At 47.2% G+C, this 14,561-nt stretch overlaps 1 protein-coding gene across 1 annotated transcript in view; it reads right to left on the bottom strand.

Moving 5' to 3' along the window:
- The window catches only part of IGF2R (insulin-like growth factor 2 receptor), a 105,513-nt gene that overhangs the window by 61,646 nt on the left and 29,306 nt on the right, over positions 1-14,561 (bottom strand). The window contains exons 3-4 of the mRNA XM_006882819.1: positions 2,612-2,736; positions 396-494 (exon numbers count right to left, since the gene is read on the bottom strand). Of these exons, the coding sequence (XP_006882881.1) occupies positions 396-494; positions 2,612-2,736 (224 nt within the window). The remainder of the gene's footprint in view (positions 1-395; positions 495-2,611; positions 2,737-14,561) is intronic.

The following is a 14,561-nucleotide window of genomic DNA, read 5'->3' as shown; positions in this document are numbered from 1 at the left end:
TTTCTAATGAGTGTCTGTCTCCGGTGCTGAAAATGACTATGGCGTTAGCAGACAGTGTAACTACGGTCAATCTTGGGTAGTGTACCAAATGGATTTTCCTTACTTTATTTGATAACATTGTTCCTCACTGACTTTTTTTTTAAATTTATTTTATTATTTTGTATGTGTGTACCATCAAATCAGATCTGACTGGTACAGGAGGAGGACACTGCTCCTCCTTCTCCAGCAGAGCATCTGGTGGATTCGAACCGCGCACCTTCCTCACTGACTTGTAATGATATTTTATAATAAACTGAATAAGAAAATCTAAAAAGAAAAAAAGGTTTACACCCCAAACAGAATCAGAATTTTTGATTCCAAGGACCCCAGTGAGGACAGTAAGGCTTACACGTTACCTCTTTGGTAGCTTTAAAGATGTCTTTCTTGCAGGCCGCCGAAGTCCTCCACTCAAAGTAATGCACACAATCTGAGGCAGTGACAAATTCAGGAGTTCCCTAGATAAAGGACAAAATATAACATGTTATTATACCTAGTGTCATGAGATTTTCTTTTATAAAGTTAGAATACAGTGGAGGCTAATGAAAATAAAGTAGCAACAAGAAGAGAAAGAGAAAGGGGGGGGATAAAAAAAAATAAGGAAGTGTAACTCTCTCAGGCAAGGTCATCAACAAGTTCCCAAGTCCAAAAATCTGTAACTAAACTTGCACGAAATCACACTGGAATTTGGGTATGACCGCTCCAAAGCTGTTCCACTGCCCCAGCTATGCAAGTACAGTAACCTCCAGGGACCTGGTCCTCGGACTCCTTCTGCTCTCAAACGGCAAATGTTCTAACCATATGCCAACAAAATCGAAGCCAAAAAACGTGAACTCATATTTCCTGTGAACAGAGGGTGGGGGCCCAGCTGCATCTGTCTGAAGCGTGGACACCTAAGAGACCCTGGACTGGGCCTCGACCCCACGACAGCTATTCACACGAACCAGAGGACTGAGGCCACGCTGGCTGGCCACAGCTGCACTTGGTGATAAAGGGGGGGCTCACGGGTCCCCACGCCCATGTCCATGAAGGGTCTCAGCTTTAAAAATTCTGGTTTGTGTGATGGCAAATCAATCTCTTAAAGGTTCAAATTAAAGTTCAAATTAAAATAGCAGCTAACGCATTGAAAAACAAGGAACTCATGCAATATCATTCAAAATGGGTGACTCTGGAGAACATTATACTGAGTGAACTATCTCAGTCAGAAAAAGACAAATACTACATGGTGCCACTGTTGTGGAACGGGACTGACATCAGGGCTGGGGGGGACACTGAGGAAAAACTGGATAAATTATGTATAATGCATTGAAACAGATGAGGGAGAGAACTGTTTAAAGGGAGAAAAGTGCAACAATGAATGAATAGAAATCCAAAATCTCTGTAAATGTTCATTAAAATGAATAAAATAGCAGCTAACATCCTCTCTCCAATAGCTCTTCATATTTCATATCTCCGCAAATCGATTCTTTCCTAAAACGCCAGCATGTGGGACTACGCAGCCACCAGGCTGATGCACGACACTGTTGGTGCTATCAAAGTACTCAGCGGCTAACCAAAAGGTCAGCAGTTCAAACATAGCAGCTGCTCCAAGTGAGAAAGATGGGATGGTCTGACCCTGAAGAGTGCTACTCTGTCCAACCGGTTTGCTCGAGTCAGATGATGACCGTGGGTTAGGGAACTGGTGGGTATTTTTAAAGTTTTTTAGATGAGGCATGTTGTTGTTGTTGTTGTGTACCATTGAGTCAGAACCAACCCATAGCAGACACTCGAGCGGGTTTTCAGAGACAGTTAATTGCATTTGTTTCCCTCCAAGTTCTTCAGATGAGGTATAATAAACCTGGAGATGCAAGGGTCACGGCCCCAAACGCGAATCTTCTATTTTAAAATATTTCTGTAGCTAAGTTTCTCTCAACGTGAATTTTCTCAGCACTTGAGTTGCTACGCTGATGAGAGGACACTCTTGGGATTTGCACGCGGGTTGCTGCTCCTAAAAGCTAGCAATCACCTACTGAAAGTGTCTTCTTAAAGGCTAAATATTAAAACCAAGAAATCATGTACAACTTGCACAGATTTAAGAACAAACATCATGCATTCCATAACTAAGTCTCCTTCGGACTCAAGTGAGGATCCCACAGCTTGGGAATTCCATTACCACTAGCTCAGGCTGCTTCTAAAGAAATGGCGGGGTCTTTTTAATTTAATGTAAACAAGCAAAGAAAAACAGTTGTTAAAAATAAACACATGGCCCTAAAACCTGTCAAAAAAGAAATGCTGTGAGGTTTGAGAAATTTTTTAAAAAAAGTACCTACGGCAAAAACATTAACAGTGCTTGTTACTCTCTCACCCTGTGCATCAGAACTTTAGACTTCCAGAAGGTGTGGGCCGACTTTTAAAGTTTTAACTGGAGGCTGGGGGTTTGCTTACAGGTTTGTGGTGGTGGTGGTGGTGATTTGGCTGGTATTTGTGTTTTTTACTTCTGCTCACTTATTCTTTCTGGAATAGCTCTGTCAGAAGAACTCCCCTGGGACACACAAGTGGCCCAAAAGAAACACAGAAAGAGGCTGTGTGCACTCACCAGGGTTTTCCCACACAGGAAGGTGATGCTACTCTGGACTCTGTGATTGGCATTTGGATGCTCACAGTTCAATGTCGTGTTGAATTCCAGAAGAGATCTGGTTCCACTTTTCAAAAGAGAGTCACCTATGAAGAGAAGACAGAAAACAAACAAGCGATAAAACATATGGAACCGTCAAACTATTTCTAAGGATAAGCAATTTGAAAGTGGCACTGTAGTTCATTGGAAAGCTCAGACACTTTAAAAACTACCCTTCTCTTTGTGACTGAGATATTTCACTCAGCATCATGTCCTCCAGGGTCACCAATTTTGAATAATATTGCATAAGTTCCTCATAGTATTCCATTGTGTGAATATAACAGAATGAAGGTTGCGTAGTGGAGTGTACTCCAAGCGGGAGTTGGGGGGGGAGGGGATTCTGTACCAATGAAGGAATTTTTCTTTTACTTTTCAAAGAGAAGAGCGAACTGGGGGGGGGGGGGCGGGGAACAGGGAGAAAAATGCAACAATGAATGAATGGAAATCCAAAATCTTTGCAAATGTTCATTAAAATTAATAAAATAAAATTGGGGGGAAAACCCAACCCCCTCCCCCAAAAAAGACATCAGTAGAGCAGAGAAAAACATTTAAAAAAAAACCAAAAACAAACAAACCCAAACAAAAAAACTACCCCTCTCCAGAACACCTCATCTCAGGAGTGTTATCCCCATCCATTCAGCTCTACAAGCTCCACTCTTGTCGCCTAAGCCGAGCTGTCTCTCATCCACCACAGCTAATATATCTCTAAGTTCTATTGTTTCTACCCACCCAACACGCATCCATCTCTACTACTATTAAAATCTCTTGCCTGTATTCCACCCCCTAACTGGCCTCCTTGCTTCCATTCTTTCAGCTCACCCACTCACGTCCCCTCATCCATCTCCCATCAGGGTGATCTTAAAAAAACATCAATTAGAATATATGCCTTTGCTGCTGAAACTCTTCATTAACCTCTTAATTACACATGCTACAAAATCAGAATTCTTTAGTATGATCCACAGCAAGGTGGCCATGTCTTAGCCCAGAAAATTGTTTACTCCAGTTCTGGAGTACTTAAGAGATCTCTTCTCCTTCAAAAGTGTCCAAGTTCAGATGATAAACTACTTGTTCACCTTATCTGAAACTCCCAAGAGCCCTAACACTCTATCTCCTAAATTCTTGCTTTAACTGTCCTTCAACTCCCTTGGCCTCATGCCAATCTTGCTTCGACCCCAGGGCTTCTGCATCAGACTTTTTAGTTCTTCAGAAAGCTGCTCTAACGTGTCTCCTAATGAGACATACTGCTAACTTCCGGTCGCTTGAATCACAGTTCAAACTTCTTTTCTCCAAAGAAGTGCCCACTGTCCACTTCACATTGCCTGACTGCCTTTTCTCTCTTCACACTTCCAATTTTTTGAAATTGTCTTAGGTGTTCTATCTCTGGCTAGGATGACAATGAATACTTTGTCTGTCTTATCTAACTTTGTAACCCACACATGTATCAGCATGTGTTTGTGGGAAGCATCTGTTTAGTAGTATTTACTGAATAAAATCCCAGCTCACAATCTTTCACAGGGAGCTGTATATTAACTTAAAATTGAAAAGTTCCAGAGTAATATAGTCTCTCTCTATATGTCTTTTTAAGAACTCATTATCTCTAAAAGTTCTAGTCAAACTTAACAGGAGGCAGAGGATTTCGGGGAAAGGATGAAGGAAGAGGTAGGAACCTTTATTTCATATACGTCTATACTGTCTGAAATTCTCAACAGGCAAGCACTTCCTCAGAATTAGCAGCAACAAGAATTAAGCACAAAAGAACCCATTCTTACTAACCTAAGTGGCTAGATTTTCAGACTATTAACTATGTAACCTATGTAAAATGCTTAGCAACTACCTAACATTTTCTAAGTTTTTAATAAATATTAGCTACTAGTATCAATAATGGTGACTTTTAGTCTTTTTTTTCTTTCTTGTTGTGTATTGTCAAATCAGATCCGACTGGCACAGGAGGTGACTGACTCTCTTTCTGCATCAGACCATGTGGTAATTTAGTCTTAAATATATTTATTTTGTTGTTGATTGCCGTCAAGTCGAGCACGACTCATAGCGACCCTATGAACAAAAAACCTGAAGCCTTTATTTTAGTAAATTTTTTTAAAAAGTTTAAGTCTTTACTACTAATCTCTCTCGCTTTCTCTCACTTGCTCTCTCTCACATGTACTATGTAGAGCTAAAGAAATACTGTGGGAAACTGTACAGTGGATGAGTTAGTGCTCCAGATGTGCATTTCTGAGCTTTAACATAAGAGTCCCTAAGGCAAAGAAAATCCATGTGGAAAGAAAGGGGAAAGAGATCACAGCGGAAATTAGTCAGTGTCTACATTGGTTCGCCAGGTTCTTGCTCTTTTTTTTTCTTTTTAAATCAGTTACAGCACTCTGTGCTCTTGTGCTGAGTTGAGTAGCCCCTGGCTCTGCCAGGGGGCCTCCTCCTCCACAGTCCCCAGTCCTCCCCCACTCAGGCCTCAAGGTCTTGAGACACTAAGACTGGGTCCTGCCTTTTCTCATTTGCACTGTCTGACAAAATAAACAGCACCCACCCCTATGGGTAAAGGAGGCCAGCAGCCAAAGAAAATAAGATATTTGAGGAACCATTTAAAAAGTAAAAAAAAAAAAAATGCTGGGTTAGAGATGGAATAAAATGAGAACTATGAGAACACACACAAAAAAAAACCTTATAAACATATTTTAGGAGATAAGAGAAGGTATTAGCAATCTAAATTAGCACAAGCAAAATAACAGATATAAGAAATAAAAAAAATAAAATTTCTAAAGAAACACACCATAGATGGAAGATAAAGGAACGGATATATAGCTGAGGAACAAACTTTTAAGATTAAACTGAAGAAAAATGTCAGGAGAGAAAATAAAGATATGGGTTATACAAAAGAAAAGGCAAGACAGAAGTTGAAGGGCTCATATCCAGAAAATAGAAGTCCCAGAAGAAAAAGATCGAAAAGACAAAAATCTCTGAAGAAAAAAATATGAAATGCCTTTGTTGTTGCTATGTACTGCTGAGTCGGAACTGACCCACGGCCAACTCTCCAGTGGGTTTTCAGAGGCACTAACTCCCACAGGAACAGAATGCCCATGTTTCTCCTACAAAGCAGCTGGTGGATTTGAACCAGGGACTTTGGGTTAGCAGCACACCTCCTTACCACTAAGCCACCAGAAAATGTCTTTAGAAGTCCAAAAATCAATTAAAATAGATGAAAGACATTAGACTGAGAGAACACATGAGATGACAAAGAGGAAAAATAAGGAAAAACTGACACCCAGTCACTATAAAAACCACTCCAGTTTGTCCTGTACTGCGCTGCTAAGTGGAAGGTCAGCCCTTCAAATCCACCAGTCGCTCCTCAGGAGGAAGATGGGGGCATCCTCCTACATAGATGTCCAGCCTTAGAAACCCGGGGGGTGGGGGACCCCCACCATGCTGGAATGGACTCGACAGCAGTGCACTTGGGCTTAGGCACACGATGGTAAATTTTAATATTCAAAGTCCAAACGAAAACGCTGAAGACAGATCACATGCAATAATAGCTCAACAGAAAAACGGAGAGAACTTCATCAAAGAGAACAAAAACTATATGCCAATTAAAAGACAAAGAGCTGTTTGACATCACTGATGATTTAGGAATTAGAAATCAAGTCCACCACAAAGACAGAGCATTTAGAGCCATTTCCTTGGGGGGGAGGGAAGGGAAACCCAAACAAACAAAAAACAAAACAAAACAAAACCCCAGCACTAAACTAAGTACCAGCGAAGCTATGACCAAGGTGTTCCAAAGTTTTGAGTGGAAATGCAAAGGGGTATACATTATGTATGAGTCAGTATGGGATTGTATCCCTCACCTCCTTCTTTCTCTCTCAATAACGTCAGGTCAGGAAAGACTCATGACTGACACTCCTGCAGGTTTTCAGAAGCTGTAAACTGCACAGGAGAAGAAAGCTCCTCTTTCTCCCATGGAGTAAGTGGTGAGTTCAAAGCACCTGCATTTGGGTGGGTAGTGCAACTCCTTACCCACTAAATTCATGGACTCTAAAATCCAGATATGCTGTACTATTCTCTGTTAGGTATACACAAGAGAAAAGCATGTACGTGGATAACATGAAATACATGAGACAGTATTTAGTATATTTTTAAAATCAAGAAAATGGAAATAACCAACTCTCCAAAAGAAAATAAATTCATTCTGATAGAGTCACACAACAGCATATAGTAGTTAAAAGAAGGGAATCACAGTGAAAGGTAACAACATTGTCAAGTTTTAGCATATATTACTGTTGTTATTAGTCCCAGAAATTTGCACACAGCAAATTTACTTCCATTCATTCATTTATTTATTTATGAAATAAAACGAATTGCCATCAAGTTGGAATCAACTCATAACTGACCCTCCAGCAGGTTTTTCTTGAGGTGTTAAGTCATACAGAAGAGAATGCCCACCTTTCTCCTATAGAGCTGCTGGTGGGTTTGAACCTCTAGAAAGGTGCTTTGAGCAGCACAACCCCCTACAGACTCTGCCACCAGATACGTACATATACACATAGATAGATACACACAAATTCTGCATACAATTAAAGAGATTACAGGTACATACATGTAACTTTTTGAAATGTCAACAGCTACAGATAAGAGTTTTTTAGAAAATGTAAATAATTCGTTCAGGCTCACGATTACGTCCGCAGGGAGGGGAGAGGGAAAACAGTCATCGTTGAAGTCCTAGTTTTTGTTAGAAGCGTCCTTCATGACATCAACATTGTTCAATGAATGAACACAAGGTACACGTGTTAACAAATATGTGTTATAAATTCAGGATTATGACAGATCTAACATGATACATATGGTCTCTGGTGGCCCAGTGGTAAGAAGCTGTGCTGCCAACTTAAAGACAAGAGGTTCAAATCTACCAGCTGCTCTTTGGGAGAAAGATGGACAATTTCCTGTTGTGTGATTCATAGCCTCCAAAAACATGCTAGAGGGTCACTTAAAAGTCAGTTCCAACAAGGTAGCAAGAAAATGAATTGAATATGATGCATCAGAGGTCTTTAAAAACAACAACAACAACAAAAAAACACCTCACAAAAATAAAAACCGCTTCTACCCTCCTCCCAAAAAAAATGAAAGAAAAGCAAAGGATGAAAATTAAGAGGGAAATTGGTGGGAGGAGGGTGAGAGCAGCTATCACCCAGCACCGGGCTTGTAGTACCATCAACCTACATGGTTCTTTCTACCGATCACATATAAAAGTCAGCTAGTACCGTCCCCTGCTGCCCAAAACTGAATGTGTAGCAAACTTGTCAGAAAAAGGAGCGCAGGCCCACAGAAGGTCCTGGTACCGAGGACAGCGCCACGTGCCTCCGCCCATGTGAGGGCGTGTCGGGGCGGGCAGGTGGGCGGGCCTGGGGAGGGGCGCAGGCGTGTCTGGGGCTGATCCAGCGCGGTGGGCGGGGCTCTCGTAATGTCCTGTCCGTGCAGCGGGCTTCCGACCACAGACAGCGGCGGGCGGCCGCGGGCCGCACATCGTCCAAGAGCTCCGTGGTGAAAGCCGCTGCAGCATTGCCGGTGATCACCCTCTTGCCCACCGGCCCACCTGCTCAGACCCACGGGAGACACCGTCAAGTGGTGACTCTGCTGCACAAAGTGTGGCGAGGCGTCTTGCCTGGAGAGCTACTCGTTTCGCACTGAGGCGCCTGGAGGACCTCTGCGCTCCGCGCGCCTTTCCTCTCCGTTCGCCGGTTGGACCATCTCGCCCTGGGATCCCGGGTCTCGGATAAGGCTGTGCAAAAGACCTGAGGGAATCGCCAAGACGTGCTCTGGGCCACCCTCTGACCGACGTCCGAGTCACAGGACCTCTGACAGCCTGTCTGCAGAACCTCCACACTCCGGCCTCCAGCCGCTGGTGCGCTCCAGCCCGAGGGGACCTCGCCTCTAGCGGGGAGCTCGCCTCCCGAGCAGGGACCCGGGATACCGCATCTAGTGGGGACTTCACCTTCCGCGTGGACAGCAGTCCCGCGTGGTCAGCACTTCCCGCGTGGACAGCACCTCCTAGGGCTCCAGCTCTCCTCTGCCAGGACCCCGCTGCCCGCTTTTCGGAGCCCGGACGCCACACTGTCCTCCGCGCCCACAGGACCAGCTCGCCACTCGGGCTCGCCTAGTTCGCCTGGTCCAGTTGGTTCGCCCGGCTCTCCCGGTTCAGTTGGATCGCCTGGTTCGCCAGGTTTGGCAGGTTCGCCCGGTTCATCCCACCGCCCTCCGCGCCTCACGAGCCAAGCACATGGCACCAGGACGCCGCACCCCCGGCCCCAAGTCTGCCACTCGTCTGACCATGCCGCCACCCCGTGATCGTGACCGCCTTCCATCCTGGGCACCGCGCAATGGGCCTCGGGAGCCCGGCCCCAGGCCCGCCTCGCCGCCAGGTAAGTCAGGCCACGCCTCTCGGGCCGCATCCCGGCGCCCGCCTCCCGGACCCGGACCGCTCGGGGTTGAACCGCCTGCCCCCCGCCGCCTGGGGTCCCCTGCACCGCACCGCCCGGGGTCCCCCGCACCGGGCCAACTGCGTCCCCCAGGATCTCACTCTCTGCGCCGCTCACGTCCCCCAGGGTCACCCCCTCCGCGCCGTCCCCATCAGCCCCGGTCCCCATCTCCGCGCCGCCCGCGTCCTCCGGGGTCTCCTCCACGATCGCCCCCTCGGCGCCGAGCCCGCGTGCTGCACATGGGGTTCCCGTCCCCCTGCTCCGCCATGCACTTCCCGTGCCCCACGTCCTGCCGAGTCCTCCGCCCAGAACTCCGTGCTGCTCCGAGACCCTTCCTCGCCGCCAACGCCTTCCCGGACCACCTGCCCCGGGCCCTGCCTGCGCATGCGCCCCCACGGATGCCCTTCCCTGCGCTGGCCGGGTCACCTCGGGTCCCGCTTGTCCCGCCGCCCGCCTTCCCCTGGGGTCCCTGAACCACACAGATGTCCCGAACTCCCGGCCTACGTCACCTCGTTCCCCGCGCCACCCAGCCTCTCACCCCTGCTCCCTGCGCCTCCTCGCGTCCCAGCCTGCTATCACTGACCAGCCCTCCGGGGCTCGCCTTACGGCCACTGATCAGCCCACCCCGGGCTCGTCTCATACCCCGGGATCGCCACGCCACGTCCGAGCTCGGGGCCCTCACCTCACTGGACAGGGCTGACCGTGCCTTCCCGCGCTCGCCCCAAGGACCGCGCCATGGCGTCTGAGCTCGGGCGCTCACTCCAGGGGACAGACTGACAGCGCTTTCCCGCGCTTGCCCCAAGGACTGCGCCATGGTGTCAGAGCTCGGGCACTCGCCCCACTGGACAGGGCTCACCGTGCCTTCCCGCGCTCGCCCCAAGGACCGCGCCATGGCGTCTGAGCTCGGGCACTCGCTCCTGGGGACAGGGCTGACCGCGCCATGGTGTCCGAGCTCGGGCACTCGCTCCAGGGGACAGACTGACCGCGCCTTCCCGCGCTTGCCCCAAGGACTGCGCCATGGTGTCCGAGCTCGCGCGTTCGCCCCACTGGACGGGGCTGGCCACGCCTTCCCGCGCTCGCCCCAAGGACCGCGCCATGGTGTCTGAACTCCGGCACTCGCCCCACTGGACAGGACTGGCCACGCCTTCCCGCGCTCGCCCCAAGGACCGTGCCACCGCGTCCGAGCACCCGAGCTCCCGAGCTCGCCTCCCAGCGTGGGTCACCTAACCGCTGACCGCGCCTATCCGAGCTCGCCTCCTGCTGGCCACGTCCGAGCTTGGGCGCTCCCCTCACTGCGGCTGCCACAGGCCATGCACCCGAGCTCGCACCTGCCGCTGGCCACTCACCCGAGCTTGCATCCGCCGCTCGCCGCGCATCCGAGTGCGCATCTGCTGCTGGCCACTGACCTGAGCGCGCACCCGCCGCTGGCTACTCACTCAAACGCGCCTGTCTGCTGCTGGCCACGCCCCCGAGCGCGCCCCCGAGCTCGCACCCGCCGCTGGCCATGCACCCGAGCTCACCTGCCTGTCACTGGCCATGTGACTTCGAGCCTGGACCACGTCGCCACACCCGGGCCACCTGGACGCTCTGGGGCCACCTCCCCAGGATTGGCCACTTGACTGTGATCACCCGCGTCACGGCACAGCCGCCACGTTCGACCATCCAAGCGAGACTATCCACTTCACGGCCGGCCAGAAGTGCGCCTGCCCGAGACTGTCCGCCTTAGGCGGCCTCACAACAACCTACCTCCCTCCGCGCGCCAAGGCCGCCCGCTGGGTGGAGCCTCGAAGGCGCCGGGGCCACAGCACCGAACTACCTCACTCCTACCTCACTCCAGGCCGCGGGCCGATGGACGCCCGGCCGCCACACAACCGCCTACCTCGTCCCTCCTTCCCTGCGGGCCACCTCACTGTGACGGGCCGCCCTGCCCCGGGCCCCACCCCGGGCCCAGCCGTGCACCCCCCACGTGCACCCTCACGGTGCACGCCCCACGGTGCACGCCCACCGTGCATCACCATGGTGCACCCCCCCCCACAGTGCACGCCCACAGTGCACCCCCCACGGTGCACTCCCACCGTGTATCACCAAGGCGCACGCCCACGGTGCACCCTTACCGTGCACCCCCACGGCGCACACCCTTGACTCCCTGTGCACATCCACCGTGCACACCGCTGTGGGCCACCCTTCAGCCTGCAGGGCGCCTGGGGCCTGCTCGGCGGCCACGTTGGGCCAAGTGCCCGCCCGCCCATCCACCTCCCCGCCGCGCATCGTATCCTTTGGCAGTTCTTTTGTTCTCTTCTCTCTCCTCTTTCCCGCCGCCTCCCCCTCCCCCCGCTGCCCCACTGCCTTTACAATTAGCTGCCCATGTTATTAAACTGAATTTTCTAAGAAGCCCTTACTTCACTTTAGCTACTACCTTTCCCCTGCTCCTCTTTTATATTAACACGCTTGAAGAGATACTTCTGTTCCTGCTACCACGGATCCCTCCATTAAAGCTCCCCAGTCCTCAGCAGGACTGTTCTCCCAATGACTACATTCCCTCTTTTTGCTTAAACGTCACTTTCCCAGTGAACTCATTCCATTTAATATCCCTGCGCATCTCCTCCTGAGCTCCCAGCACCCCCGACTCCCCTTCCTTTTATTTTCCTTTTAAAAATATAGTAGCCATTATATTTTAGTGTAGTTGCTTGTTTATTAACAAACTGTACCCACCGCACCAGAATGTAAGCTCCATGAGGAAATGAACTTCTGTCTGTTTCGCCATTGATTCAATTCCTGTATTAAATAGTGCCTAGGTATAACTATTGCTCAAATATGTTATGACTAAGTGAATATTATATGTTGCCTATGTTTTATATACATCTTGCTTAGAAACCTTTTAGCCTAGTATATCAAATACACAATTTATTGAATTATTACCCTATAGTTAGATTGTATTAGCATATTTTCCACAATAAACAATGCTTCATAAAAATTCCAAATATCTAAATATAGTACTCTTTTTTTTCCTATTGGTTAACATTCACAAAACTAAGTTAATTATTGTGATGAATATCATTTTTACTAGGAGTTGTTCTTGGAATCCCCACAGAATCATGTGATGGGAGCTATGTAAATAACAGATTTGTAGCCCATGAAGGGTTCAGACAGCCTGTTAATAATGTAAGTAAGATGTATGTAACCCTTGCTCGGGAAGTACTATGCAAACAAAGTGTATATATGGAATACTAAAGGAATTCGTTTCACCACTCTTAAAGGAAGCCAATTTCAGATACAGAAGGGACTTCGCTATCATCAAAAGAGCATATAAAAAAAAAAGAACAGAGGCCAGAGACCCCGTGAGGAGAACTTCTGACTCAGAAGGCAGGGTTTTAACACTAAAGAGTCTGGGATAGAATAGCAGTAGCAAGATGTGGTAGTAAGCACAGCAGATTCCAGTGATATCTATGAAAGCTTAAAATTTATACACACACACACACACACACACACACACACACACACACACGCCCAAAATGAAACTGGTGTTTTAGGGTCAAACTTCTTTTGCCTAATTTCACTTCACAGAAAAACCAGCAGCAGATCACTCTGTTATGGCCCACAGTGGGGTTCTTGAGAGTCTTCAAAGACAGGTTTTGTGTCACCAGCCTATTCAATTGTTCCCTAAGAACAATAACAACAAACAACGACAAAAAAAAACAAATCCCACAGCAGACAGAAGAACCAAGAAACCAGCACAAGATAGCATGCTGGGCTTCCGGGTCCAGGTTTGCCAGCAGAATACAATGTCCCTGGGCACCTACTGGGAGAGCTAACCAGCTTTGCAATCCTTACCTAAGCAGGACAGAGGCCAGGCAGAGGTGATTAATTTTATAAAACATAATGAATGGGAATGATTGTATGAAACACAGTATGAATGAAGGATAGTGTGAAACACAATGTACAGGAACTTTATAGGTAAACCAATATAAAGTTAAATTCACAAAAAAAGAAAAAGATCTGTCTTGGACACAACCAAGCCACAGCTGTCCTGATCAAACACTGGTTATCTGAATTATTCCTGATCCCCACCTGTAACCTGTTACTTCCCTACCAAGTCCCATAACTGTATGGTCTATGAGTTATGTGCGGCCATTGCAGTGAATTCCTGAATCAAACATTGCAATGGGAGGGGCAGTAGGTGTCAAATTAGTTAAAAAGACTGGAGGGCAGAGGTATGTTTTTATTAGCTCTACCTCAGAGGAATGAATCTGGTTTTGGTTGATGCTAATGGTGATTCTCTCTCTTCCTTTTGTGAAGTTAGGCAAGACAGGTTTGACTCTACAACACCAGTTTCATTTGGGGGTGTGTGTGTGTGTGTGTGTGTGTGTGTAAGTTTTAAGCTTTCACAGATATCACTAATCAGGACATAATTCAAAGACTTGAATTAGATCCAAAACTCAAATCAGAAATCTTAAATACCCAATTTAAATATATGGTCATAAGAAAATTAAAAAACTATGGCATTTAAAATAAGCCTGGAAGCAGGAGTTGCATCCACTTCCGAAACGGCTTGCCTCCAGAAACTCTATGAACAGTGCTCAAGCCTTTCGTTCATAGGGTTGCTATGAGTCATCTACGACTCGATGGCACCTAACAACATGGCATTTAAAAAGACGTTCTCACACCTTAATAATAAGAAAGATGAAAAATTAAACCCAGTAATCACCCTGGGTGGCTGTTGTAGTTTTCTGTGAGTAGACACAGAATCTGATAATGTATTTATCACTTGAAATTAGGGACTAGACTCCTGAAAATAAGGAAGTCACTTGGCACAGCAAATACATAGGATTTACTGTGTCCTATCCAAGTCACTAAGAAGACCCAGGTTCTGGTCATAAGTAACCTCAATACATACTCTTCTCTATTGGGTACATTATCTCAGTTCAATGGGCTGATTATAGTCTTCTGCAATGGATATGTAGGTTTTAACCCTCAAAAAATTAATTCACTTAAAACCACTGCATTAACCGTTGGTTGTTTAGAGGAATGCAAACATACTCAGTATTTTTACATACTTTCAATGTTTAATGTTATAACTTCAGACATGTGACACAATATTGGAACCATCTAATATTGGAATTTTACCACATTTTGAAGCTGAATCTATTAATCTTACAAGGATTATTATAGTCCTAAAGTTTTCATATTTCTGCAACTTGAAAAAGATATCTAGAAAATGTATAAACAATTTTAAAATATTTGAAGATCATTCATTAACTTGGTCATAAATAGGACCAACTGCTATTCAAAAGCCCCATAAAGGAGTGCTTTGCTTATTCGGGGCTTTTTCCCATTCCATACGAAATTGGAGATTGCCTTTTCCATCTCGTTGAAGAATGGGATTGGTATCTGTATTG

This window comes from Elephantulus edwardii, unplaced genomic scaffold (assembly GCF_000299155.1).
Source record: "Elephantulus edwardii isolate Elephantulus edwardi_28Jun2011 unplaced genomic scaffold, EleEdw1.0 scaffold00024, whole genome shotgun sequence".
NCBI lineage: Eukaryota > Metazoa > Chordata > Mammalia > Macroscelidea > Macroscelididae > Elephantulus > Elephantulus edwardii.
Note: the sequence above shows the minus strand (reverse complement) of the source record. Positions and strands in the feature narration are given on the sequence as shown.